Raw genomic sequence first — 25,826 nt, 5'->3', positions numbered from 1 at the left:
CCTTCTTCTGCCTTATGTTCTCATGTTCGCTGTGCGAGAGGTACGACTCGGTTCTCGCCCTTCGAACTGCTAATTGGCAGACACCCTCGTGGTTTGTTGGATGTAGCCAAAGAGGCGTGGGAACAGCAACCTACTCCGCACAAAAAAGTGTCCTTGAGTACATTACCCAGATGCAAGAAAGGATAGAGACAAGGTTACCTCTTGTTAGGGAGCATATAGGGGCAGCTCAGCAAGCACAAAGTCGGATCTACGATCGGCAGTCATGGGTCTGGATCTTTAACCCAAGTGATCGGGTTTTGGTTCTGGTACCGACCGTGGACAGTAAGTTCCTGGCTAGGTGGCAGGGGCCCTACGAGGTACTCGAGAAAGTTGGAGAGGTAAATTACAGGGTACACCAGCCAGGGTGGCGAAAGCCGACGCAGGTTTACCATGTTAATTTACTAAAACCTTGGAAAGATAGGGAGACCTATACTGAAGAAAGCCCGCGGCCAGGTTTTCTAGGGGAAGATGTTCCGGCCCCTCTGTCTGATGCAAGTGAAGCTGTTGCCACAGTAAAAATTGCTGACAGCCTCTCCTCTAAACAGGCTCAGGAGCCCAGGGAGTTTGTTAGTCAGAACACGGATGTGTTCACGGACCTCCCTGGATGCACTTCTGCAATCCAGCATGACATTGTCACTGAGCCACAGGCAAAAGTCCGGTTAAAGTCATACCGGATACCCGAGGTACGACGACAAGACATCTTGGAGGAGGTACAGCTAATGTTGCGGCTAGACATCATCTAGGAGTCTAAAAGTGAGTGGGCCAGTCCTATAGTCTTAATACCCAAGCCGGACGGGACGTTACGGTTTTCTAACGATTTTCATAAGCTGAGCGAGATATCTAAATTCGATGCATATCCCATATCTCGGGTGGATGAGCTAATCGAGAAGTTAGGACAAGTTTGGTATTTTTCTGTTTTGAACCTCACGAAAGGGTACTGGCAGGTGCCCTTAACGGAGGCTGCCAAAGAGAAAACTGCCTTCGAGGGGCTGTATCAGTATAAGGTGTTACCCTTTGGTCTGCATGGCGCCATTTTTCAACATCTAATGGTCATTGTGCTTTGTCCACATCGCCGATATGCCTCGGCTTACCTGGATGATATTGTCATTCACACTACCGACTGGGAAAGTCACCTTCCTATATGAGAATCAAAGGGGCAGTAACATATTAAAATATAACTTTTAATGGTCTAGATTAGAATATCCCAAAAACAGGGAGAAATATCCCCTTACAAACATAAACAGACAGACACAGTCGGGACCCTAAATGCGCGTATCCCGTGGTGAAACGGGTCACGCTAGGTGGGGTCCCACGGACAGACCCTTGTTAAATATGTGTGGACCCCAAGAATCAAGAGGAGCCACACGTAATGGTGAAGACTAACGTCAGAGTCCTATGTATCAATGCAAGGACTAGAACGGTGCCTTATGTGGGTAAGATAACAAGGAAAGATCTTACCGGTAAAGATTCATAGGCATCGCTATTCACCGAGCACAGGATGTCACTGGAAAGGATGGTCTTTTCCAGATGGTATATTCTAAGTAAGGTGTCCTTTTAGGGGGGTCTTCAGGGAGTCGGTCATATGTCGCAGAGAGCCTCAGGGAGGTAAACTGCCCCTGTTGCACCCTACTTGACCTGCTAAGACCCTAGTGCCCTAACACGGGATCCGTGCCCCGCAAGGAGTGGTCCCGTCCGGAACCTCACCCTGGTCTAAGGTCCCTGTAAGACCCTGCCGGGGTGATTGGATCGTGGATCGACACCTGGTGTGATGGTAGTAAAACTGTAAATGTGATAGATGGGTATATTCACCTGTCCCTACACGTTTCATCAATTGAACATACCTATGGGTTAGTCACAATAAACCCCATGAATTGTCAGGGGACGAGGGGTGACTCTATTGGATAGTGTAGATAGTGTATTGCTAAGCAGGAAGGGGCAGACTAACTCAGGCCACTTGGTGGTACGTGGCGTACTTTCACTAGAGCCGACCTCAGCTGCAAAGAATAAATAGAGTAATACTAAGCAGGGGGGAGGGGGGGCGTAGACTGGCTCAGACCACTTAATAGTATGTGGCGTACTTTCACTGTATACCTGGAGTGCGTATGGCAAATAACCAGTAGCACCTGTAACACACAAAAGTACAAGGGAAAGCCCTCTAAACAGAACCATCTTAAGGTAATTATAATACACTAATTATAATACACATAGAGATGCACCGGCTGACCCCATTAGAAGAGGGGCCTGCAAGCAATGCACCAGGGGTCATATGAAATCTATAAAGTGTATATTGTGTCTACTTACATTCTACCTAGGGTGCTTGTGGCAGTCGTCTAGGTGAACCGGCATCTGACAAGATGTGTCATGCCGTCAGCGTAGCGTCTGACTCTGGCAGCGCTGTTTGGCGCACTAATTCTATTTCAAAGGAAGGGGGAGGCGGAGATTAGTCTGCGCATGCGCGTGCGGGACGTTGCCGCGGGTGTGACGAACAAGCATCACGTGTTGCGGCATATGTCACGTGAGCGCGCGCCAGAGGTCAGGTGAGCGCAGGAGCTGTCCTACGGTTATCGGTACATGTCAGTGCAGTCTGGTCATGTGCACTGCTACCGGAGGGAAGCCTATTGCAATGGACAGTGGGCAGATACAACACATCGCTCAGTTAATCTGAGTGGGTGGAGCTAGACAACGTATCAGTGCCCAGCTACTACAGCACCACTCACATATATACTTAGGGGGGGGTCATTATCACAGACCCCACCAATGAAGGACAACATAGTGGACATTAAAAGGCAGGGAAACCACGGTAACTAGAAGGGACCATATTGAGGAGTGAGTGAGTGACAGACTCCCACCCCGCATGAAGGGGTGATAAATAAACATGTTAAAAGGGTATCACGGAATAGTGTGTATGTGGGCAGTGAGACGTGATACATTTATCAGGAGGGTATATTTGGGCTTATGTCTGACGCTTATGGTTGGCGAAATGGCGCTCGTTCGCCCCAGACCAGCTAGAGATGGTGCAGGCTGGAACTAATGCAGGTCTAAAACATGACCCCATTAGAGTAAGCATCCAAACTGTAGCTGGTCATTAAGGCCATGGGGGTTGGTGGTATTCAATTTGAAGATCCACCAACATTCCCTTTGGAGTAAACGCTTATCCCAGTCTCCCCCCATTGAGGTTTCGGGACATGCTCGATGCCCATAAACGTCACGGCTGAGGTCCGGCCACCATGATCAGTGTGGATATGCCTCGCCACCGGGGTATCTCTGTCATTGCGTATGTCCCCAATGTGTTCACCCATACGCTTGCGTAGTTCCCTATGGGTTTTCCCCACATAACGCTTGCCGCATTCACAGGTGAGAAGGTAAATAACCCCTGTGGTGCGGCAATTGATGAAATCACATATGTGGTGGGTGTTACCCGCAGGGTCCAACGCAAAAGATTTACCTTAGGTGAGACAACTGCAGAAGCTGCAGTGTCCACATTTGTAGCAGCCTCTAACCGGGCTATCCAGCCACGTGAGTTGTCTCTCTGGTGGGCTGTAGTGGCTGCTTACCAACCGGTCCCTTAAATTGGTGCCTCTCCTAAAAGTCACAGAGGGGTGGGGGCTTAAAACCGCGGCCAAATCAGGGTCCATGAGAAGAGTCTCCCAGTTAAATAGTTGCTGCGGAGAACAAAATTTAATAGGTTCAGAACTAAGTTATTGTGTGCGGAGAACTGTTGACCCCTGGCTCTCAGGAAGTGTGCAGCGGCTTCGAGCCCCTTTTCGTGCGGAATGGATGAATATAGGGCCTCTACATCGATCGAGGCTAGAAACCAGTGCGGTTCAATATATATATTCTCTAGTTTAGTCAGCAAATCCCCTGTGTCCTTCACATAGGAGGGTAGTGATTGTACGAAAGGGCAGAGTATGTGGTCCACATAGATGCCAATATTCTGTGAAAGGTTCCCCACTCCTGAGACAATGGGGCGTCCCTTAATAGGCAAGGTGTCCTTGTGGACTTTGGGTAAGCAATAAAATGTTGCCGTTACTGGGTGGGGAGGATAGAGAAACTTAAATTTATCGGCACTGATTAGTTTGTCAGATTTTGCCTTTGTTAAGATTTGAAGCAGCTCACTCCGAAATCTAGGGGTGGGATCAGAGGGCAGGATTTCATACCCCTGGCTGTCATTAAGAATCACTAGACACATGTCCCTGTAAGTTGGAGTATTCATAACGACCACGTTTCCCCCTTTGTCGGAGGGTTTAATCGTTATTTTCTTATCTTTCTCCAATACTTGTATCGCGCACCTCTCTTCCCTACTACAATTGAACCTCATGGAGGTAGAGTCCATGGTAGAGAGTTCAGAAATAGTATGTTTTAGAAAGACATCAATGCACGAGATCTCCCCTGTGGGCGGCATTTTAGTGCTTCTGTTTTTAAGGTCCGTAAAAGGACCTATTCCTTCGGGGTTACTAGGCATAGTATCCAAGTCATACAGGAGACGGACGTCACCAAGGATCTCCACCGGTATCCCCAGCTCACGACTTTCTTTTTTATCTCTTAGCTTAAAGTGCTTCTGCCACTTTAGCTTGCAGGCAAATAGGTGGAGATCCTTGGTCCAGCGAAACAAATCGAATCTTGTGGTGGGTACAAATGACAGACCACGTCTGAGAACCTTGATCTCAGTTTGGGTCAGGGGACAAGATGACAAATTGATAACCAGCTTGTCATCGGTTAGCACTGTTGTGTTGGTGGTGGTTGATTGTTGCGACTCCGCAGTGGATAGTGCGTCCCCTGATCTGAAAAAGATGAAGAGGAGGAGGATTGAGGGGCAGAGGGGACACATTGTTGTTGGTGAGTGTACTGACTCGTATTATAGCGCCCACCCCGGCGCCTTGATTTGTAACCACCCCGTCCCCTGGTCTTGGGGAATCTATCTCTCTCATTGTCTGAGATCTCGGTTTCAGTTGAGGATTGATTGGTTTTCTGGGAGGTATCAGGGTTCGTCAGGAATAGGTAAGCCTTGTTTTCCTTGAAATCCTGAGAGTCTCTGGTGAACTGCCTATGCTTGTGTTCCTTCAGGCGGTACTGGTAACGCTCTATAGTGTTCTGTAATTGAGTTTCCTTGTTATTGAACTCAGGATCTTGATGGAACTTTTTAGTTATATCAATCTGGTCTGCTAGATTTTTTTCGACCCGTTCGAGTACAATCTTCTCCATGTCCAATAGGAGCTGTTTGTGGCCTCCCTTTCCCACTTTCTCAGTAGATCAGGGTTTCTAATGCGATTTGCTGGGGTGAGGGATATGCGGAGGCCCCGTGGTACAATCCCCTGTTTGATATATTGATCTAAACCCTGCACCTCCCACCATGAGCTGATGTGCTCCTTGTAAACACGGGTCAGTTCAGCAAATGCTCCGTTCAAAGTGGGGGTGTATTTTTTCTGAGTAAAAGTTTGTTCAGAAAACACTGTTTTGGCCTCGCTAAGCCAGGAGTCCCTATCTAGGCCTGTGGTTAAGAAACCTGCCATGTCCACAAGAAAAACTAGAAAATGCAAAAAGGGAGAGTCGTCCCTCCAAGGGAGACTGGTGCGGCCACACCTCTCACCGAAGTACTGCTTAAAAACGTAAATATATGAGAATCAAAGGGGCAGTAACATATTAAAATATAACTTTTAATGGTCTAGATTAGAATATCCCAAAAACAGGGAGAAATATCCCCTTACAAACATAAACAGACAGACACAGTCGGGACCCTAAATGCGCGTATCCCGTGGTGAAATGGGTCACGCTAGGTGGGGTCCCACGGACAGACCCTTGTTAAATATGTGTGGACCCCAAGAATCAAGAGGAGCCACACGTAATGGTGAAGACTAACGTCAGAGTCCTGTGTATCAATGCAAGGACTAGGACGGTGCCTAAGGCTAGGTCTACACGACGACATTTGTCGCGTGACATTTTGTTGCACTAATGTAGCGCGACAATTTTTATAATGTCAGTCTATGGTGTCGCACTGCAACATGCAACATGCTGCGACTGCCACGCAACAGTCGCAGAAAATCCATTCAAAATGGATTTTTCTGCGACTGTTGCGTCGCAGTCGCAGCATGTTGCATGTTGCAGTGCGACACCATAGACTGCCATTATAAAAATTGTCACACGACATTGGTGCAACAAAATGTTGCACGACAAATGTTGCGCCCTATCTGTCGCGCGACAAATGTCGTCGTGTAGACCTAGCCTTATGTGGGTAAGATAACAAGGAAAGATCTTACCTGTAAAGATTTATAGGCAGCGCTATTCACCGAGCACAGGATGTCGCTGGAAAGGATGGTCTTTTCCAGATCGTAGATTCTGAGTAAGGTGTCCTTTTAGGGGGGTCCTCAGGGAGTCGGTCATATGTCGTAGAGAGCCTCAGGGAGGTAAACTGCCCCTGTTGCACCCTACTTGACCTGTTAAGACCCTAGTGCCCTAACACGGGATCCGTGCCCCGCAAGGAGTGGTCCCGTCCGGAACCTCACCCTGGTCTAAGGTCCCTGTAAGACCCTGCCGGGGTGATTGGATCGTGGATAGACACCTGGTGTCACCTGCCCAAAGTACAGGCCACATTGGACTCCCTTTGGAAGACTTGACTAACAACTAACCCAAAGAAATGTGCGATAGGGTTAGAGGAGACTAAATACCTAGGGTATGTCATGGGGCGCAGAGTCATCAAACCCCAAGTAAACAAAATAGAGGCGATAATGAATTGGCCCTGACCTGTCACCTCTAGGCAAGTAAAGTCGTCCCTGGGGATGGTGGGCTATTACATTAGGTTTGTCCCCCAGTTTGCTACAATAGCTGCGCCATTGACAAGGATCTTGAAGGGACATAAGTCCATGATGGTTACTAGGATGGTCAGGCGGAAGAGGCGTTCTCCGCTTTGAAGTCGGCCCTGTGTGGGTCCCCGGTTTTGGTGACGCCCAACAAGCGGGAATTTATAATACAGACGGGTGCCTCCGAAGTAGACCTCGGTGCTGTACTGTCCCAGGTAGTCAAGGGAGAGGAGCATCCCGTTGTCTTCCTCAGCCGAAAGCTCACCCCAGCCGAGACCAGGTACAGTATAGGGAAGAAAGAGTGCCTGGCTATCAAGTGGGCACTCGAGTCTATCCTGTTGGGGAGAAAATTCCGCTTGGTGACTGACCACTCCCCTCTCAAGTGGATGAGCCAGGCCAAAGACACAAATGCCCGGGTCACCCGATGGTTTCTTTCCCTACAGAACTTTAAATTTACAGTGGAACACAGGGCAGGCCAGTTACAGGGAAACGCGGATGCACTGTCCCGAGTACATTGTCTGGCGAGTGTTCCCCCCCCCCTTCCTTTGTTCAACCCTAAGGGGGTGATGTGACACAGTGAAGGGTATGGTCTGGGAAAACAGGTATTTTCCTCCCAGCATGTGCTGCTGGGCTGATTTACAGCCAGGTGGGGTCAAACACCGGACTGCATTTTAAGTGCCTGTCCGGGTTTTGACAGCACCTAGCTGTCCTTAAAAGACAGCTGGGCTCAGCAGAAAAGGGTGTGTGTGCTGGGATCTGAGGCTTGTGCCGTGCTGGAGGGCTGAGACACGTGTTTAGGGGAAACAGGCCCCCTAAAAGCCTGCTACGGACTACTGGAGATCGAACTGTCAACAAGGTGATTTTTGCTATGTGGACTTCCCATTGTGTGTGAACTAACACCAAGACTGCAAAGTGCCGTTTTGTTTTTGCCTTATGTGTGAAAAAACATGGAAGTTTGATTTAAGAACTGGTGATTTGCCTCTTTACTACATCCGCATACCCTGTCTACCAGAGCGAATCCCCACAGTGGCTAGACTGAAGTCCTCTTTCTGGAGGCTTTAATATATCCTGTGCAGTTGGTAGAATGAGGTCCTCCTGCTGGAGTCCTTAATATAACCTGAGCTGGCTAGAATGGAATGTGTCCTATTTTTGAGGTGACACCTTACAATCATGATATTCTTAGGTAGACTATTACATGTATTTTTTATATAAATTAAAATTGATTGGCAGTATTGAAGGCTTAAACCTGGCACCTAGGTGGTGGTATAATGTCCATGCAACCAACTATGCTGGAAGACAGGTGTCTCTGACTGCAAGCTACTGGGGCATTATTTCTTCTGCAGTACAGTATTTTTCACCCTCTAGGTTTAAGAGGGGGATAAGAAAAAAAATATTTTTCATCATACCTCACCTTGAGCCCCAATCAGACCCCCAATGTTAATAAAACCCCTATTCAGATCCCCAAGTTAATCAGATCTCAGATATGAGAGAAGAGAAAAAAATAATAAAATCAACTTACCTCTCCTGCTGCTCCTGACATCTAATGCTCTACCTACCACGAGGTGCTGTGACCCGACGTCACACAGCGTGATGTTCTCAGACTGTGCGCAGGTCAGGGAGTGGCGAGTACAGAGCTCACACAGTGGTCGGTGTATTCACCGCTCTCCGGTCCTCCTGTACTAATCAGCGCTTCCATAATGGAAGCGCTCATTAACCCCTTAAGGACCCATGACGTAGCTGTACATCATTGTTCCGATCCCCAAAGATGGCGCCCGCCCAGAGACCCGCAGCACATGTATGCGCTTAGCCATAAGGCTTAGCCATCTTACCTTTCAGATGTCGTTGTCAAATGTAACCATGGTATCTGCACAGACCAGAACCGGAAGTCGCGCACTTCCAGTGCGGTAACAGCGCTCCCCGGCTGAGATCTGGGGACCTGTTACCTCGATCTAATTGACCGAAGCCCCAAGCCACCTTCCGAGTCAATTAGATGTATATTTCAATACAGGCCACTAGGTGGCAGCCTTGTATTGATATAGTGCAATTGAAGTCTTCAATGATGCCTATGGCAATCGAATGATTGGCAGTTATTGTCACCCAAGGTGACTTAAAAAAAGTTTTAAAAAAAAGAGTTTTTACAAATATAATTTTTTTTTTTTATAAAATCATCATGGGCATCGCCACGTGCGAAAATGCCCATATTACTAAAATATAACAATATTTATGGCATACGGCAAATGGTGTAGCGGGAAAAAATATAAAAACAGCCAATTTGCCATTTTTTGTCACTTCAACTACCTAATAATTTTTTTATAAAAAGTGATTTGGTATCACTGGAAAGAACAGCTCGTCCCGCAAAAAGGAGCCCTCACACAGCCCCGTACACATAGCTACAAAAAAGTTATAGGGGTTTGAATATAGTTATGAAAAAAAAAATTCTCAAAGGTTTTACATTTTTTTCCAGTATTAAAACGCAAGAAAAATTATTCAAGTGTGGTATCGTTGGAACCGTACTGACCTGGAGAGTGAAGATAACAGCTCAATTTTACCGCAGTGTACAGTGTAACCAATTCTACCACATTTGGAATATTTTTACCGCTCCCTACTACATGGTATGCAACCTTAAATGGTGCCATTAGAAAGTACAACCTGTCCCGCAAAAAAATAAACCCTCATAAGGCTATGTGAATGGAAAAATAAAAGAGTTAGGGCTATGAGAAGGCGGGGATTGAAAAACAAAAACGCAAAAATGGAAAATCCAAGGGTTCTGAAGGTGTTAATATTCGCCCCACAAGACACATTGACATTCCCCCCCACCTTGGTCTTAATGAGTGAAAAGTACGGTATTTGGGGGGCATTGGTGAGTACAGCGGGCACATGATGGGAAAGATGATTGAAAAGTGAGAAATCTAAGTTGTCGGATGACGGCTCTCAATACCGGAAAACTGGTGTGAAAGTAGCCTAAATCCCATCTTCTCAGAAATGGTCCTATTACACCTGGAGATTCTGCAGGCGATTATCAGGAGGGAAGCATGCCTTCCCGGCAATCTCCTGCTCGTTAATGGAGGAGACACATTTACATGCAGTGATCTCCTCCACAGTATGGGAGCAGTGATCACTAACGTCATCGCTCACCCCCATACTGAAGCTTTCCGTCTTAGCAATTACCTGGCTGGGAGTAGGGGTGATCGCTCGTCCCTATACTTAGACCCACGTTCTCATCCTGAAACCCCAGTCCCAGAAAGTGATCCTGAACAGCTCTCTATAGAGTATCTTACCTCTCACAGAATACACCTCCATGACCACACACAGCGCCTCCTGACTGCTCTCCATTCCGCTCACAAACTACAATCCAAAGGCCCTGGACTGACATATCCGGCTCAGAGACACAACCACACAGCCCTATACATCCTGTTATCACACTGTCTGTACAGCAGTGAAGGGCTCCTCCGCGTCTGTACAGGACCCGGCGCTGGAGAGCTCCTCTCCCCTGGCTTTCATGACTGGACACCCCTCTCCTGTGCCATTCAGCTCTCAGGAATAAGATCTATGGGGGGCAAAAACACAAACATGTCACCACAGCCACATAAGTAGAACATTTAAGATGAGGCATTAAACTACAAACCACCACATGAAGCCCAAACCTAGGAGCCACATTCCAGACAGACCTGCCGTACAAGTCCCTGTAACTGCCATGAGCTAATTCACAGCAACCCCCCCTACTCCAGACGGTGTAGTTCCTATACCCCATACACATATTACAACCGACGGCCCCCTGCCTTTACAGATTCTACTAAAAACTCCTAAGACCACTCCTCATGCCACCCCACTCAAGAAGACCACAGGACAAGTACCCCTGCGTGGATCCCATACATCCACATTGCCAGGACCACTCCTCATGCCACCCCTCTCCCACAGACAGCAGCACGAGAACCCCTTGTTTGCTCTGCATGGGTCCCACACACACTCCCACAGAGCCCGGACTCCCCACGTGTCACCGCACTCGTGACAACTGATCTTCTTGTCTGATCTTAATGGCTCCCACACAATTCTCCCTGCTGACCCCATATGCCCCGAGACCAGGTACTGTACCCCAGGTCACCCCATCTAGCTACACTGCTCCCCCAAGTCCTACTGTCTGATCAGGTGTCCTACAAAACGCACAATCTCTCACACGGACCTGACATAAGATATAGATCATTGTCTGCACCCCACACCCACCGACCGCTGCTCGGGCCTCTCCGGCGAACTGAAGATATTTACAGTTGGTCACTAGGACCAATAATTGTCTCTAGGTTGACACGTGTTATTAAGGTGTCTAAAATTTAACATTTATTGTTTATCCTTAAAATAAATCACTGATACGAACTTACACACTATTAAAACTGTCAGCCGTGTCTGCACTATGACTAGTAATAGTCTTGTTATAACTGTGGTCTCACTGGAGATCCAGCCTAGACTGAAGGCTGCTTAGCTAGCTCCACACTCTGCATGCTGGACCTCCAGACTCTATTTGGTGTGCACTGTTAGTATCACAGTACACTACCCACAGGTGGTAGCTAGTGTTGAGCGAACTTCTGTTTTAAGTTCGGCGTCTAAAGTTCGGCTTCCGGTTAGCGGAGGATCCCGATATGGATTCCAAATTCCGTTGTGGTCCGTGGTAGCGGAATCAATAATCGGCCATTATTGATTCCGCTACCACGGACCACAACGGAATCCTCCGCTAACCGGAAGCCGAACTTTAGACGCCGAACTTAAAACAGAAGTTCGCTCAACACTAGTGGTAGCAGCTCTCCTAGTGTTCACCATTCACTCATTGTGCATTCCTAGCTGAACTTATTAGGAGGACATCAGCTGGCTAAAAAGTAAACATGTATCACTCTCTGCCCCCAGACATGTTTCGCCAAGCACTTGGCGTCTTCAGGGTTTGGGCAGTGAACTGTGAGAGGGGGCGGGACCTGGCTTTTGAAACCTCCCTGTATGCGTCACATCTCCGCTGTCCAATGTGTGCTGCTTTTACTTCTATCTACGAGCGTCCGTCCAATCACAATGCGCTACCTCAAGGGTTCTTTCCAACAGGACCTCCCGTCAGCTTGTCAGCTCGTATTTTGTTTCCTGTGCTTGCGCGTCACCATGCATCTCTTCCGATCTGCAATCCTGTATTGCACATGCCCGGGTACTTATATTGAAGACCCGTTCCCCTCATTTATTTGCGCATGCGCGCTATCTACAATTATAGATTTCCTACTTACCATGGCACTATTATATAGTATTAGCTTAGAGGTGGCCCGGTCCGGTGCGTCTCTGTTGCACGCTCACCTGCGCTTCACAAGGTGAGGACGGACGGACAGATACATAACTTCACTGCGCTTGCGCTAACCATTAGACTCGGTCGATATAGGTTGTTCTGCGCATGCGTTAGAACTTCTTCTCTCGGAGGCATCATTTATACCACTCCGCATGTCGGAACATTCAGCATCTATGTGTGTATCTTGCATGACTGCGCATGCCCAGGTACTAGTGTTTTCCTCCTTCTCCTCGTGCCTCTCCGGCGAACTGTTCCCAAGGTACCGACAGTATTCCCCCCCCCGCCAATAGTTCACCATCTGTGCCCGCTACCCATAGCTCTTCCCAACATGAGTAGCAGCGAAGTCAAGTGACCACTGACATCACACCATACTTCCCATGAAGACCCTCACCGAAAATCTGCCACTCATGACCCAAGAATACACCTCATGCCCCCCCTCACAGATTTACACCCCATAAAGGTCCCCACCCTCGGTTCTGCACCCTCATGTCCCCAGAATACACCCGGATCTGTACTATAAACCCCATAATGGCACCAGGTTCCACTCCATTAACCCCACGGCCCCTGAGTGCTCCTCCACCTGCCCCTCATATATGAGCTCCATATGCCGCCCCTCATGAAGCTCTGTGTCCTCCAGGACTGCAGCACATCCCCCCTCACTGGGCTCCTTACACACAGCCCCTCCTCCTTCCACAAGCTGCTGGGTTTGTCATGTGACCAGTGACATCACAGACCTCCTTCTAACAACTCCACTCTAGCATCCACAGCAGCAGATACTGGGCAGGTCCTTCACCACCTCTTATACTCACAACTGCTGAGCCCCGCCCCCTGTACAGATCACATGACGGTGACGTCACCCCAGGTCCTTCAGCTCTGGCAGTGCAGCAGATACTGGGCAGGTCCTGGTCGGTAGTCAGGGCTCTTGTTCTCTCTGGTATCAGCCATTCCTCCAGCCTGCAGGTAAGATGAGCTGTGAGGAGACAGTGTGGTGGAGAGCTCAGACATGTCACCTCTGGAGATTCTCCTCCATTACACACAAGGAATCCTTCTCCGCTCCTCAGCTTAGTATGATGGGGGAGGAGTAGTGGGGATAGTGGGGGTTGTCATCATTCACTGGCCCCTGGTTGTCCTGGTGAGGGGCCCCTGCCTCCAGGAGGAGAATGAATGGAGCGGGGCCCGGCCTGAGCTCAGCTCTCTCCAGTCTCTTCTCTAGGAGTTCTGGACACAGCTGAGCACAGCCCAGAGGTGGGACCTGCATCTATCAGACATTTATCTCCTGTGGAGCCACCAGAGATCTCCATGTTGGGGCCCCTGGAATCCATGTGGTGGGGGCTCTGAGAAGCGGGGCCCCTCCAGGCTCAGGAAGTGCGGTTCTGGAGGTGACATCTGGTCTTGTCCCCTGGATGATTTCCTCTCCTCTTCTCATAAAGGCGCCTGCAGTACTAGAAGCCTCCAGCTCCTCCAGTTCTCTCCTCTTCTCCTGAACGACCACCAAGGATGGACAGGAAGGAGATCAGCAGAAGAATATTAGACCTCACCTTGGAGATCATCTCCCTGCTGAGCGGAGAGGTAAACTTTTCTAGATTTCTCTCCTCTGTATTGTATTCGGGAAGGAGAATCCATCATAGGAAGTGATAGGAAGAGTCCAGGGTCCTGGAGAACGGCCTCCAGACCTTCCAAGTGATGGAGAACCTGAAGATCAGCCCCCAATATGGTGAGTGATGTGTCATGTGACCAATAGTCATGTTGTAGGAGCCATGAGAAGGTAAGTAGGCACGTTGTACCCAGGAGGAGAGGGCCGGAGGAGAGCACATGGCCCCTGAAGGGTTTATTCCCTAAGTGTCTCTCTCCATCCACAGGAGTACACAATAGTGAAGAAGACATCGGGGGACTGTGTGACTCCCATCATCCATCTCCAGGAGTCAGGAGGGCGGAGCAGGACCCCTCACCCCATCACAGAGCCTCACCCCCTGATACATGAGCAGAAGGTCCTAGAGCTCACCCACAAGATGATGGAGCTGCTGACTGGAGAGGTGACACTGCTGGGAATGCTGGGAAATTCTCCAGTAACAGCACTGGAGGGGTCTGGGTGATGACGGTGTCATTGTGTTGTCAGGTTCCTATAAGGTGTCAGGACGTCACTGTCTATTTCTCCATGGAGGAGTGGGAGTATATAGAAGGACACAAGGATCTGTACAAGGAGGCCATGATGGAGGAGCACCAGCCTCTTATATCACAAGGTAAGAGCCGTCATGTGCAGTGTATACACGTGTGTGCAGTGACACGTAATGGAGGAGCACCAGCCTCTTATATCACAAGGTAAGAGCCGTCATGTGCAGTGTGTACACGTGTGTGCAGTGATATGTAATGGAGGAGCACCAGCCTCTTATATCACAAGGTAAGACCCGTCATGTGCAGTGTGTACACGTGTGTGCAGTGACATGTAATGATGGAGGAGCACCAGCCTCTTATATCACAAGGTAAGAGCCGTCATGTGCAGTGTATACACGTGTGTGCAGTGACATGTAATGGAGGAGCACCAGCCTCTTATATCACAGGGTAAGAGCCGTCATGTGCAGTGTATACACGTGTGTGCAGTGACATGTAGTGGAGGAGCACCAGCCTCTTATATCACAAGGTAAGAGCCGTCATGTGCAGTGTATACACGTGTGTGCAGTGACATGTAATGGAGGAGCATTAGCCTCTTATATCACAAGGTAAGAGCCGTCATGTGCAGTGTATACACGTGTGTGCAGTGACATGTAATGGAGGAGCACCAGCCAGCCGTCATGTGCAGTGTATACATGTGTGTGCAGTGACATGTAATGGAGGAGCACCAGCCTCTAATATCACAAGGTAAGAGCCGTCATGTGCAGTGTATACATGTGTGTGCAGTGACATGTAATGGAGGACCACCAGCCTCTTATATCACAGGGTAAGAGCCGTCATGTGCAGTGTATACACGTGTGTGCAGTGACATGTAATGGAGGAGCACCAGCCTCCTATATCACAGGGTAAGAGCCGTCATGTGCAGTGTATACACGTGTGTGCAGTGACATGTAATGGAGGAACACCCGCCTCTTATATCACAAGGTAAGAGCCGTCATGTGCAGTGTATACACGTCTGTGCAGTGACATGTAATGGAGGAGCACCAGCCTCTTATATCACAGGGTAAGAGCCGCCATGTGCAGTGTATACACGTGTGTGCAGTGACATGTAATGGAGGAGCACCAGCCTCTTATATCACAAGGTAAGAGCCGTCATGTGCAGTGTATACACGTGTGTGCAGTGACATGTGATGGAGAAGCTCCAGCCTCTTATATCGCAAGGTAAGAGCCGTCATGTGCAGTGTATACACGTGTGTGCAGTGACATGTAATAGAGGAGCACCAGCCTCTTATATCACAAGGTAAGAGCCGTCATGTGCAGTGTATACACGTGTGTGCAGTGACATGTAATGGAGGAGCACCAGCCTCTTATATCACAAGGTAAGAGCCGTCATGTGCAGTGTATACACGTGTGTGCAGTGACATGTACAGACGTGGTGTGAACAAGGCCTTACACTGACGATCTCTGCCCTCCCCCACCCCCACAATAGATGGCTGCTCTATAATACACGGCATCTGCAGTACTTGGAGAAGACAGAGGTGTCAGTGCTACAGTCCTATAGTAACACGTGGTGCACAGAACCCCGGTGCCATGTGTTACTATGGTAACAGCCCCCAGCTATTCAGCAGTGACCTGCAGGGGGCAGTCCAGGGGCTTCTATAAGGAGCGGCCAGGTCCTCTCTACATGAGTGTGGAGAAGCTCGGGTTCTGCTCGGTCTCAGAACCTATCATCACTGCGCTGTAACTCCATGCTGGGGTCAGTCCAGTGACCTGGCGCTAAGATCGGAGACCTGGGGGCCATTGTCAGGTGGTGAGATGTCAGGATTCAGCGTCTCCATACTATGGAGCACATTAGCTGAGAGGACGGTTTATGTTTCCTATAGTGACCACAACACAACAGCTCGCAGAACATCTGAGGAGATCCGACTATTGGTGGCAGTTTATATGATGTTATGTTTATACTCCTAGGCCTGGGTTATATCTGATCACTGATGAGAGTGATCACCATGTCTCACCTTGATGTCCATGACCACACCATGGACTGTCTCCATACTGGCCAGGAAAGAGGAACCTCCGGGATCTGAATTATGGAGCTGCAAGTCTTCTGTACATTTGAAGGGGTTTTCTGACATTTTTATACTGATGACCTATCCTCACTATAGGTCATCAGTGTCGGATCAGCGGGGGTCAGACCCCGGGGACCCTCACCGATCAGCTATTTGAGGAGGCAGCGACGCTCCTATCACCACCGCAGCCTCCGCAGAGCTCACCCAGCACAGCGCTGCACATTGTATAGTGGTTGTGCTTGGTATCACAGCTCAGCCTCATTCACTTCAATAGGACGGAGCTCCTAGGCCATGTGACCGATGAACATGACCAGTGGCTTAGGTTACTCTACAAGGGTCCCGGGTGTCAGATCCTCACTGATCAGATACTGATGACCCATCCAGAAGATACTGCAACATGTCTGAGGTGGTGAGATGTAACTCAGCTGCAGTTTTGTAATTCTCTTATGGTGCTCCCTCTCCGGCTTGTCTCAGACCTGCAGTCGCTCAGTGGCGCCACCTGTGTTTCCCCTGAACCAACATCTCTACAGAAAACTGATGCATGTTAGACCAGAAATCATCTCCAGGTCCTGAGCAGCCCTAGATTCAGCCACAAAGAACTCCTGAAGATGCTCCAGAATCATTACCTCTTCATAATCCGGGGGCATCGTACTCCAGCGGGTTCACTAGTTACACTGGAGTAAGAAGCTCCAGTCTTAATACATTCCCCCAAATGGTGCGACTCCTTCCCCTGCACAACCGCCATCAGTGCCCCTCACAGTAAAGAGACATTATGGCGAACAGGACATAACAAAAGGTGTAATAGACAGAACGGAGGTCAATGGGTAAAAGAATCCAATAGTAACTGCCTCAGATACAAGTCGGTCAGGATGGGAGCTACCTGCATCTTTCCCACTTCAGGGGAGGTAGAATACGGCTCAGGAGGAGGATTCTCACCATGGGAGGGAGTTTAGAGCCATTCTCCTCACGTTCCTTCAGTGATCATAGCCCATGTCTTCAGACAATGGGATACCAGTATCTCTAAAGCAAGTCCCATAAGTTGGTCAGTGCATTCTCCATGGATCGGACATTTTCCAGCACATCCCACAAATGACGATCAACTTGAGATCTGGGCATCTGGAGACGGGTCATCACCTTCATCTCTTTGTGATGTTCCTCAGTCCTGGGCAGTTTTTGCAGTGTATCCTGACATTATCCTGCTGAAAGAGGGCAACGCTATTAGGGGGCACTACTGCCATGAAGGGTGGTACTTGGCGGTACATGTCACATCCACATGATGCCAGGAGACAAGGTTTTTTAGAAGAACATGCAGAGCATCATACTGCCCTCACCAGCTTGTCTACTTCCCATAGTGCTATCTGTCCCCCAGGTACGTGGCACGCACATGCACTTTGCCATCCACATGATGTAATGTGATTCTTCAGATCATGTTTATTCTACCATTGCTCCTTTTCAGATGCTCAGGGGCCCATTGTGGGCATCTCAGCACAGGTGGTGAGGAGCAGAATATTGTTATTTCCCACGATAACTATACCTAGAAGTGAAGGAGCTGAGAGAAGAGTCTGATCTATAGACAGATCTACAGGAGGCCATGTATTCAGTCACTGTGTGCTTGTCTCTCCACAGATGGATTCAGGAGGAGAAATCCACCAGAGAGATGTCCCCGTCCTCTGTATGCCCAGGACTGTCCAGAGGAGAAGGTCCCAGAGAACCCTCAGGTAGATGGAGCTGAGCCTTATACACATCTATATAGGGGGGTCCTGCAGTCATAGAGGGGTCATAGATGGTGGGGGTCTCTTATGTGTATCTGTTAGATTTCCCACCTGTCTGCTGTATTGTACTGACTTGTTACAGATGACAAATCAGGGGGAAGATCTGACTGATATTAAAGTGGAGGATGAAGAAGAGAGGATGATGGGCGATCCCCCGTGTAAGAGTGAGGTGGAGGAGGACATTCCAGGAGATGTCACCACAGGTATGGAATCATGAATGGAGAATGTGATTCTGATGAAGTCTTCCCCTTATCCAGCTGACATCTGTCGACCATGTGACTTCCCCTCTGTGTTGCCCCGACCCCTTAGACAGAATGTGACACTTATTTCTTTAAACACGCCAAAGAAAACAGCAAAAAAAAGAAACAAAATGAGACAATTTCTGGGGATTTTTATGTTGTTATAAAAAATAAAAGCAAAACAATAAATTACAAGTAAATGGTTCCATTGAAATGTACAACTCCTGTCACAAAACACAAGTCCTCGTACGGCCACAGACAAAAATATAAAAGTTTTATGTCTTGAAATATAACAATGAGAATATAAAAAAAGGTTATTTAATGACAACCAGCCTAGTCATTAAGTGGTTAAATCTGTTTGGTTGTCATGTTTTTTCCTTCCTTTCGGTGCACTCCTGTCCTCAGCTCCATGATGATCAGGAAGCTCCGCTGTCACATGTGATTATTGTACAGACACAGACGTCTCAGTGATGATTACCTGCACTCACAGGACACTTCATTATCTCCACCATCTTAATTCTTGATAGGACCCTCGTTCCCCTTAGAACATCCTGCATTCTTAGTGTAATGGACCCAACAAGGTGCTGGAGACCTTTATTACAGGTTCTGATTGATGACATCACTCCGACTATTCCACTGCATCCTGAAGATATTTATAAACCTGAGATCTTGGGACTGTGTGGCCATTAGGCTATACAGACCACATTGTCATGTCCATACACTTAGACTGAGATGTGTGCTTTACCTCGTGGCACATTATTTTGTTAAATGCAGATGGTGTTCATGACCAGACTTTTAGATGATCAGAGTCTTAACCCTTAGAGGTCATAGTGATTTTCCATTTTTGTTTCTCACTCTGTGCCTTCCCAGTGTCTTTCTGTTCCTGAAGTGAGATGCTCCTTTCAGTGTACCTCCGCCCCCGCTGCTGCTGTCTTACACAAGCTTAGTCCAGGTTGCAGTAAAATAACAGTAGAAGGAATTAGGAGCTGTAGTTACACACTGAACCTGCTGCTGGAGGAAGGAGGATCTCTCACTGCAGAACCTGGGAGACTGCATCTTGTACTGAGCAGTGTGTGTTTTACAGCAGCAGGTACTGACTTAATCATTATCCAAGTTAGGCCTCAAGACCTGTTTAAAATGTCGGACACTGACTTATAGGATACCTACCTTACATCTGGTGGCATTAGAGGCAGAGCTGGTTTATACCATATATCCAATAATAACCTAATAGGAATGTTATAGGTTTGTCCACTGCATAGTTTGAAAAATAATTACAAATTCCAATTTTTATTTTCACAGAAAATTCCAGTAAACATATTAAGGGCAGTATTGTATTATCACTAAATTATAAAGAAGAAGATGAAGATGTCCTGCAGTGCTCTTCAGGAGAAAACCTAATTAAAATTAATGTACACCCAGAACTTCACAGAACAGAACTATTCTATAATCCCCCTCATCATGAGGAACCTTCCCCTGACCAATTACAGATTGTTAACACAAATACAGGTCAGAAAGAGGATAAAAGGTTTCAGGGTGGTAAAGAGTGTACAGAACGATCAAGACTTTCTACACACAGAAGAATTCACACAGCAGAGCAGGAATGTGGGAAATGCTTTACAAGTAAATCAGATCTTGTTATACATGAGAGACGTCACACAGGAGAGAAACCATATTTATGTTCAGAATGTGGGAAATGTTTTACACATAAATCAAATCTTCTTATACATAGGAGAAGTCACACAGGAGAGAAACCATATTCATGTTCAGAATGTGGGAAATGTTTTTTGACAAAATCGTATCTTGTTAAACATAATAGAATTCACACAGGAGAGAAGCCATATTTATGTTCAGAATGTGGGAAATGTTTTGCAGATCAATCAAATCTTCTTCAACATAAGAAAATTCATACAGGAGAGAAGCCATATTCATGTTCAGAATGTGGGAAATGTTGTACGACAAAATCAGATCTTGTTAAACATAATAGAATTCACACAGGAGAGAAGCCATATTTATGTTTAGAATGTGGGAAATGTTTTATAGGTAAATCAGATCTTCTTCAACATAAGAAAATTCATACAGGAGAGAAGCCATATTCATGTTCAGAATGTGGGAAACGTTATACAAATAAATCATATCTTGTTAAACATAATAGAATTCACACAGGAGAGAAGCCATATTCATGTTCTGAATGTGGGAAATGTTTTTCAAATAAATCTAGTCTTGCTGAACATGCAAGAATTCATACTGGAGAGAAGCCATATTCATGTTCTGAATGTGGAAAATGTTTTACAAATAAATCAAGTCTTGCTGGACATTCAAGAATTCATACTGGAGAGAAGCCATATTCATGTTCAGAATGTGAGAAATGTTTTAGAGTTAAAGCAAAACTTGTTACACATAAGAGAATTCACACAGGAGAGAAACCATATTCTTGTTCAGAATGTGGGAAATGTTTTACAATTAAATCAATTCTTGTTAAACATGAGAAAATTCACACAGGAGAAAGGCCATATTCATGTTCAGAATGTGGGAAATGTTTTACAAATAAATCAATTCTTGTTAAACATGAGAAAATTCACATAGGAGAGAAACCATATTCATGTTCAGAATGTGGGAAATGTTTTACACATAAATCATATCTTGTTAAACATGAGAAAATTCACACAGGAGAGAAACCATATTCATGTTCAGAATGTGGGAAATGTTTTATAGATAAATCAAAACTTGTTACGCATAAGAGAATTCACACAGGAGAGAAACCATATTCATGTTCAGAATGTGGGAAATGTTTTAGAGATAAATCAGATCTTGTTAAACATGAGAGAATTCACACAGGAGAGAGGCGATATTCATGTTCAGAATGTAAGAAATGTTTTATAACAAAATCGGTTCTTGTTAAACATAATAGAATTCACACAGGAGAGAAGCCATATTTATGTTCAGAATGTGGGAAATGTTTTATAGGTAAATCAAATCTTCTTCAACATAAAAGAATTCACACAGGAGAGAGAGGCCATATTCATGTTCAGAATGTCGGAAATGTTTTATGACAAAATCAGAACTTGTTAAACATAATAATTCACACAGGATAGAAGCTCAGAGTGTGAGAATTTTTTTACTACTAAAGAGAAACTTTAGCATCAGAGAATTCACACAGGAGAAAAGCTGTTTGAAAATTATATTTTTGAATATGGGAAATGTTACAAGATCAAAAAATAATTTTAGTTTCAAAGGTTATTTATTGAGGTTTTAAGACAATAGAGCTAATGATGTCACATTGGAATCATCAAAGTGTATAATAAAAGAAAATGAAACAATACAAAAAGAAAAAGTAAAATTATTCGGCAACATTCCACTAACAGTACAAATATAGGTACATGAACAGGTAACGGGGTTCTGTATTTATGCAAGTCATCAGTCAGGGCTAGTATATGTAGATGGTAAAATGGCATCATAAAAAAGGGTGCAAGTTATAAGGTAATACAATAGCGGAGATCAGGAGAATGGGAGGAGGACAACCAGGGCTCCCAGAACTTCTCAAAAGCCGCAAAGGTATCTGTGCGGATGGCATTATGCCGTTCATATAGAAGTATCCTATTGACTCTGTCCAGTACTGCCTGGAAACTAAGTGAAGCTAAACGCGATTTGAAAGTTACATGGATTCTAGCTGCTAAAAGTATATACTGTGATAGCTTAAATTTAGCATATGTTAACCAAAAGGGTTTGTCCCCCAGCAGGCATAAGGGTAGCGATGTGGGATAGAGGCATCCCAACACTGATGATAGTAGAGTGCAGATTCAGCTCCAGAATCTCCTAATAATTGGACAGGCCCACCATATGTGTAACATTGGGCCCTCCTCATCGCATTCACGGAAGCACCTTGAAGAGACCTCAGGGTATATGCGTTGTAATCTAGCTGGGACCATGTATGTCCTATGTAATCTCTTTATTGGTGTTTCTGCTAGAGTGGTTTGCCAAGATCCCTTAGCGACAGTCTGGGAGCACTGGTACCCCTTACAAGCTGAGTATTCTACCCCCAAATCCTTCTCCCATGCTATTATATATGGTAGTTTAGATACCTCTGCTACACCATTAAGTGTCCCATAAATCCTAGATAATAGACCTTGTTTGTACAAAGAATAAGTTACAGAGCATTCAAAGGGTGTGAAATCAAAGGTGCCGTTAGATGTTGGAAGGGAGTGTAAGAAAGAAAAGATCCGGTTAGCATTAGACATTTCCCTTTCGTCCTAACCAGCAGCACAAGTGGGGTATTTGCCCCTGTGAAGCTGGTCAGGACAGGCAGAATTTTTGTAGAATAAAATTCTGCATCATCAATAATTAGTTAATAAATTCCCCCCCCCCCCTTATATAGTCCGTCCCCAACAGGACCAGTTGCTTTTTTTCTGTCCTGTGGGTCAGGTTTTCAATATGACGTCTCCTTCTCACGGTAAGATTGACGTCTGGTGCAGACCCTTTTGATTTGGAACAATTTTAATAGTGCTTATTTCTTTCTTAGGAAAGTCTGCTCACAAGCAAATACATTTGACTTGTTCCGGTTGTGGTACCCCGTTGCCAGACTTCTACAAGTTTCATCGATGTCCAGGCTGTCATCCCAGGCCGACCAATCCTGAGCCTACTGTCGTGGAGATGTTCTCGTGGATGAAGGAGTTCATGGACACCTCCATCACGGAGATCAAGGGGGCGGTCTCTAATAAAAGACCTAGGCAGGCCTCTCCTGGGCCTGTTCCGATGTCCGAGGATGTGGCGTTGGTAGCATGGGTGTTGCAGGTCATCACGGCCGGATACAGGATCGACTTTATTTCCCAACCTCAGGAAAGGTTCGTACTTACAGGGCGTTTAACACCCAGCAGGCAGCTGGTTCTGGAGGACTCTGTACTCCAGTACATAGTGAAGGGGGCGTTAGAGGAGGTTCCCCCTCGCGAGCTCGGTCAGGGAGTATATTCTCCCATTTTTCTCGTCCCAAAGCCGTCAGGAGACTGGCGCATGATTATCGATCTGCGTTACCTAAATCGGTTTATCAGAAAGAAGCGTTTCCGGATGGAAACCATTCGCTCAGTCCTAAACATCCTGAACCCTGCAGACGCGATGGTAACGATAGATCTGAAGGATGCTTACCTTCATGTTCCTATCTATCCGGCCCATAGGAAATATCTCAGAGTTGCTGTTTTCATAAAAGAGGTAGTGAAGCACTACCAGTTTGCTGTGTTGCCTTTCGGCATCTCCTCTGCGCCGCACACCTTCACAAAGGTTGTGGCTCCTGTGGTCGCCCACTTAAGACTTCTAGGCCTTATTTAGACGATTGGCTTTTAAAAGCCGCGCCCGCAGACGTCTTACAAGTCCAGCTTCAACAAGCTCTCTACACTCTGCAGAACCTGGGGTGGCTCAGAAATTGGGACAAGTCAGAGTTGGTCCCCTCTACCACAAGGCGGTTTCTGGGGTTTGTGATAGATTCACAACAAATGACCCTATATCTGTCTCCTCAGAGGAGAGACAGAGTAATAAAGGCTGCAGAGTTCCTCCTATCCCCCAAACGGGTGTCTATTCAGGTTCTCATGAGGATGTTAGGCCACATGTCAGCATCTGCAGAGGCAGTGCCTTGGGCCTTGTGGCATCTTCGCCCACTACAAGAAGAGGTCTTAGCGGTCTGGAGTCGCAAACCCAGGGACCTAGATCGGACTCACTCCCTGTCTGTAAAAGTCCGTTCTTCCCTCAGGTGGTGGAAGAACCTTGTGGATGGAAAGCCTTTGTCCCAACATCATTATCTGATTTTGACCACGGACGCCTCCCTTCTAGGCTAGGGAGCCCATCTGGGACACAATACAGTTCAGAATACCTGGAATCCTCAGGAGAGACTCCTCTCGTCCAATCTGAGGGAGTTGAGGGTGGTCAGGTTAGCCCTCAATCATTTCTCTCCACTCATCCAAAATCAGGCTGTGAGAGTATGGACCGACAACACAACTGTGGTTGCTTATCTAAATAGACAGGGAGGAACGAGATCCCGGACCCTCCTGAGGGAGGTGGGATTAATTCTATCTTGGGCAGAGAGCAATCTATCTCATCTAGTGGCAGTCCACATCAGAGGGGATCTCAACATAGTAGCAGATTGTCTAAGTCGGGGCCTCCCGGTACCGGGAGAGTGGTCCCTGAACGACAACATCTTCTCCAGGATAGTCCAACGCTGGGGGACTCCCGAGATCGATTTGATGGCAACTCGTTTGAACGCCAAAGTAGGCAGGTTCTGCTCCCTGTACAAAGAGGACAATCCGGTAGCGATAGATGCTCTGTCCATAACATGGAGGTTCAGGCTGGCTTATGTGTTCCCTCCAATTTCCATGATACCAAGGGTATTGATGAAGATCAAGCAAGACCAGACCTCAGTGATAGCCATCATTCCATTCTGGCCGAAGAGGTCTTGGTTCACCCAGCTCATGCAGATGAGCCAGGGCAATTATTGGAGACTTCCCCTAATAAAGAACCTATTGTACCAAGACACAGGTCCCTGTCTAGATCTGAGGAGGCTCAGTCTGACAGCCTGGAGACTGACCGGTCCCTTCTAGAAGCTAGAGGACTTTCGGTGGAGGTCCTGAGAACAATCTCTCACTCCAGGGTGGATTCTAAGAACCAGAAATACTCCCGCATATTCAAGATATTTATGCGGTGGTGCACGGTTAGAGAGGTAGTTGCCTCAGATCCTCCTCTCTCTGATTTCCTTCAGTTCCTGCAGGATGGCCTAGACAGGGGTCTAAACCAATCTACACTGAGAGCTCATGTTGCCGCCCTGTCGGCATGCCTTGGTAAACCAATTTCTCAGGACCCCCTAATCAAGAGGTTCCTTAAAGGTGCTCAGAGGCTTAGGCCCAGCATCCAGAGACCAATCCCTGAGTGGGAGCTACCAGTGGTCTTAAGGGGGTTGTGCCCCCCCCCCCTTCGAGCCTTTGGAACAGGTAAGGAAAAGGGGGTTCAGCGGCACTCCGTGTTGAAGAGTAGCAGGTGCTCTGTGGTAAGGGTACATTCAAATTACATCAAAAGACCACGGCACTCTGTAGTTATTTTTAGTTGCTTGTTTTATTGCATATCTTTTTTATATATATTTTTTCTTTTTATATATCCATCCACAAAAGTAGCCACTGGCCAACGTTTCGGTCTAGTCTCAGACCTTGTTCACGGCCTATTGTATAAACAGGTACATATTTACATTAATATATACAGTAATAGAAAGAGTTATTTCATAAGTAGCATGTTATCTAGTAGACAATGTAATTCATAGTTATGACATAACTTGGGGAGAGACACGTCTGTTATATATGAGAATACAAAATGGACCAGAAACATCCATGTTTTCCACATCCAGATATACAGCATCTGACATATAAATGGATAATCAGCCTATTTTAAATAGAGACAGCAGCATCAGATAGACCGTTCAGACAATGGAGTAGTGATCTCAAGGTAGAGATGCCACAATATAGGCGCAATAT

General features: G+C 46.8%; 1 protein-coding gene across 1 annotated transcript in view; it reads left to right on the top strand.

Annotated features, from left to right (window-relative positions):
- LOC120991132 (gastrula zinc finger protein XlCGF26.1-like) overlaps positions 1 to 21,636 on the top strand; it is a 57,674-nt gene extending 36,038 nt beyond the window's left edge. Inside the window, exon 4 of the mRNA XM_040420030.1 lies at positions 19,949 to 21,636. Coding sequence (XP_040275964.1) covers positions 19,949 to 21,377 — 1,429 coding nt within the window. The 3' untranslated portion in view covers positions 21,378 to 21,636. The remainder of the gene's footprint in view (positions 1 to 19,948) is intronic.
- The last annotated feature ends 4,190 nt before the right edge of the window (positions 21,637 to 25,826 follow it).

This window comes from Bufo bufo, chromosome 2 (assembly GCF_905171765.1).
Source record: "Bufo bufo chromosome 2, aBufBuf1.1, whole genome shotgun sequence".
In the NCBI taxonomy this organism is placed as follows: Eukaryota; Metazoa; Chordata; class Amphibia; order Anura; family Bufonidae; genus Bufo; species Bufo bufo.
Note: the sequence above shows the minus strand (reverse complement) of the source record. Positions and strands in the feature narration are given on the sequence as shown.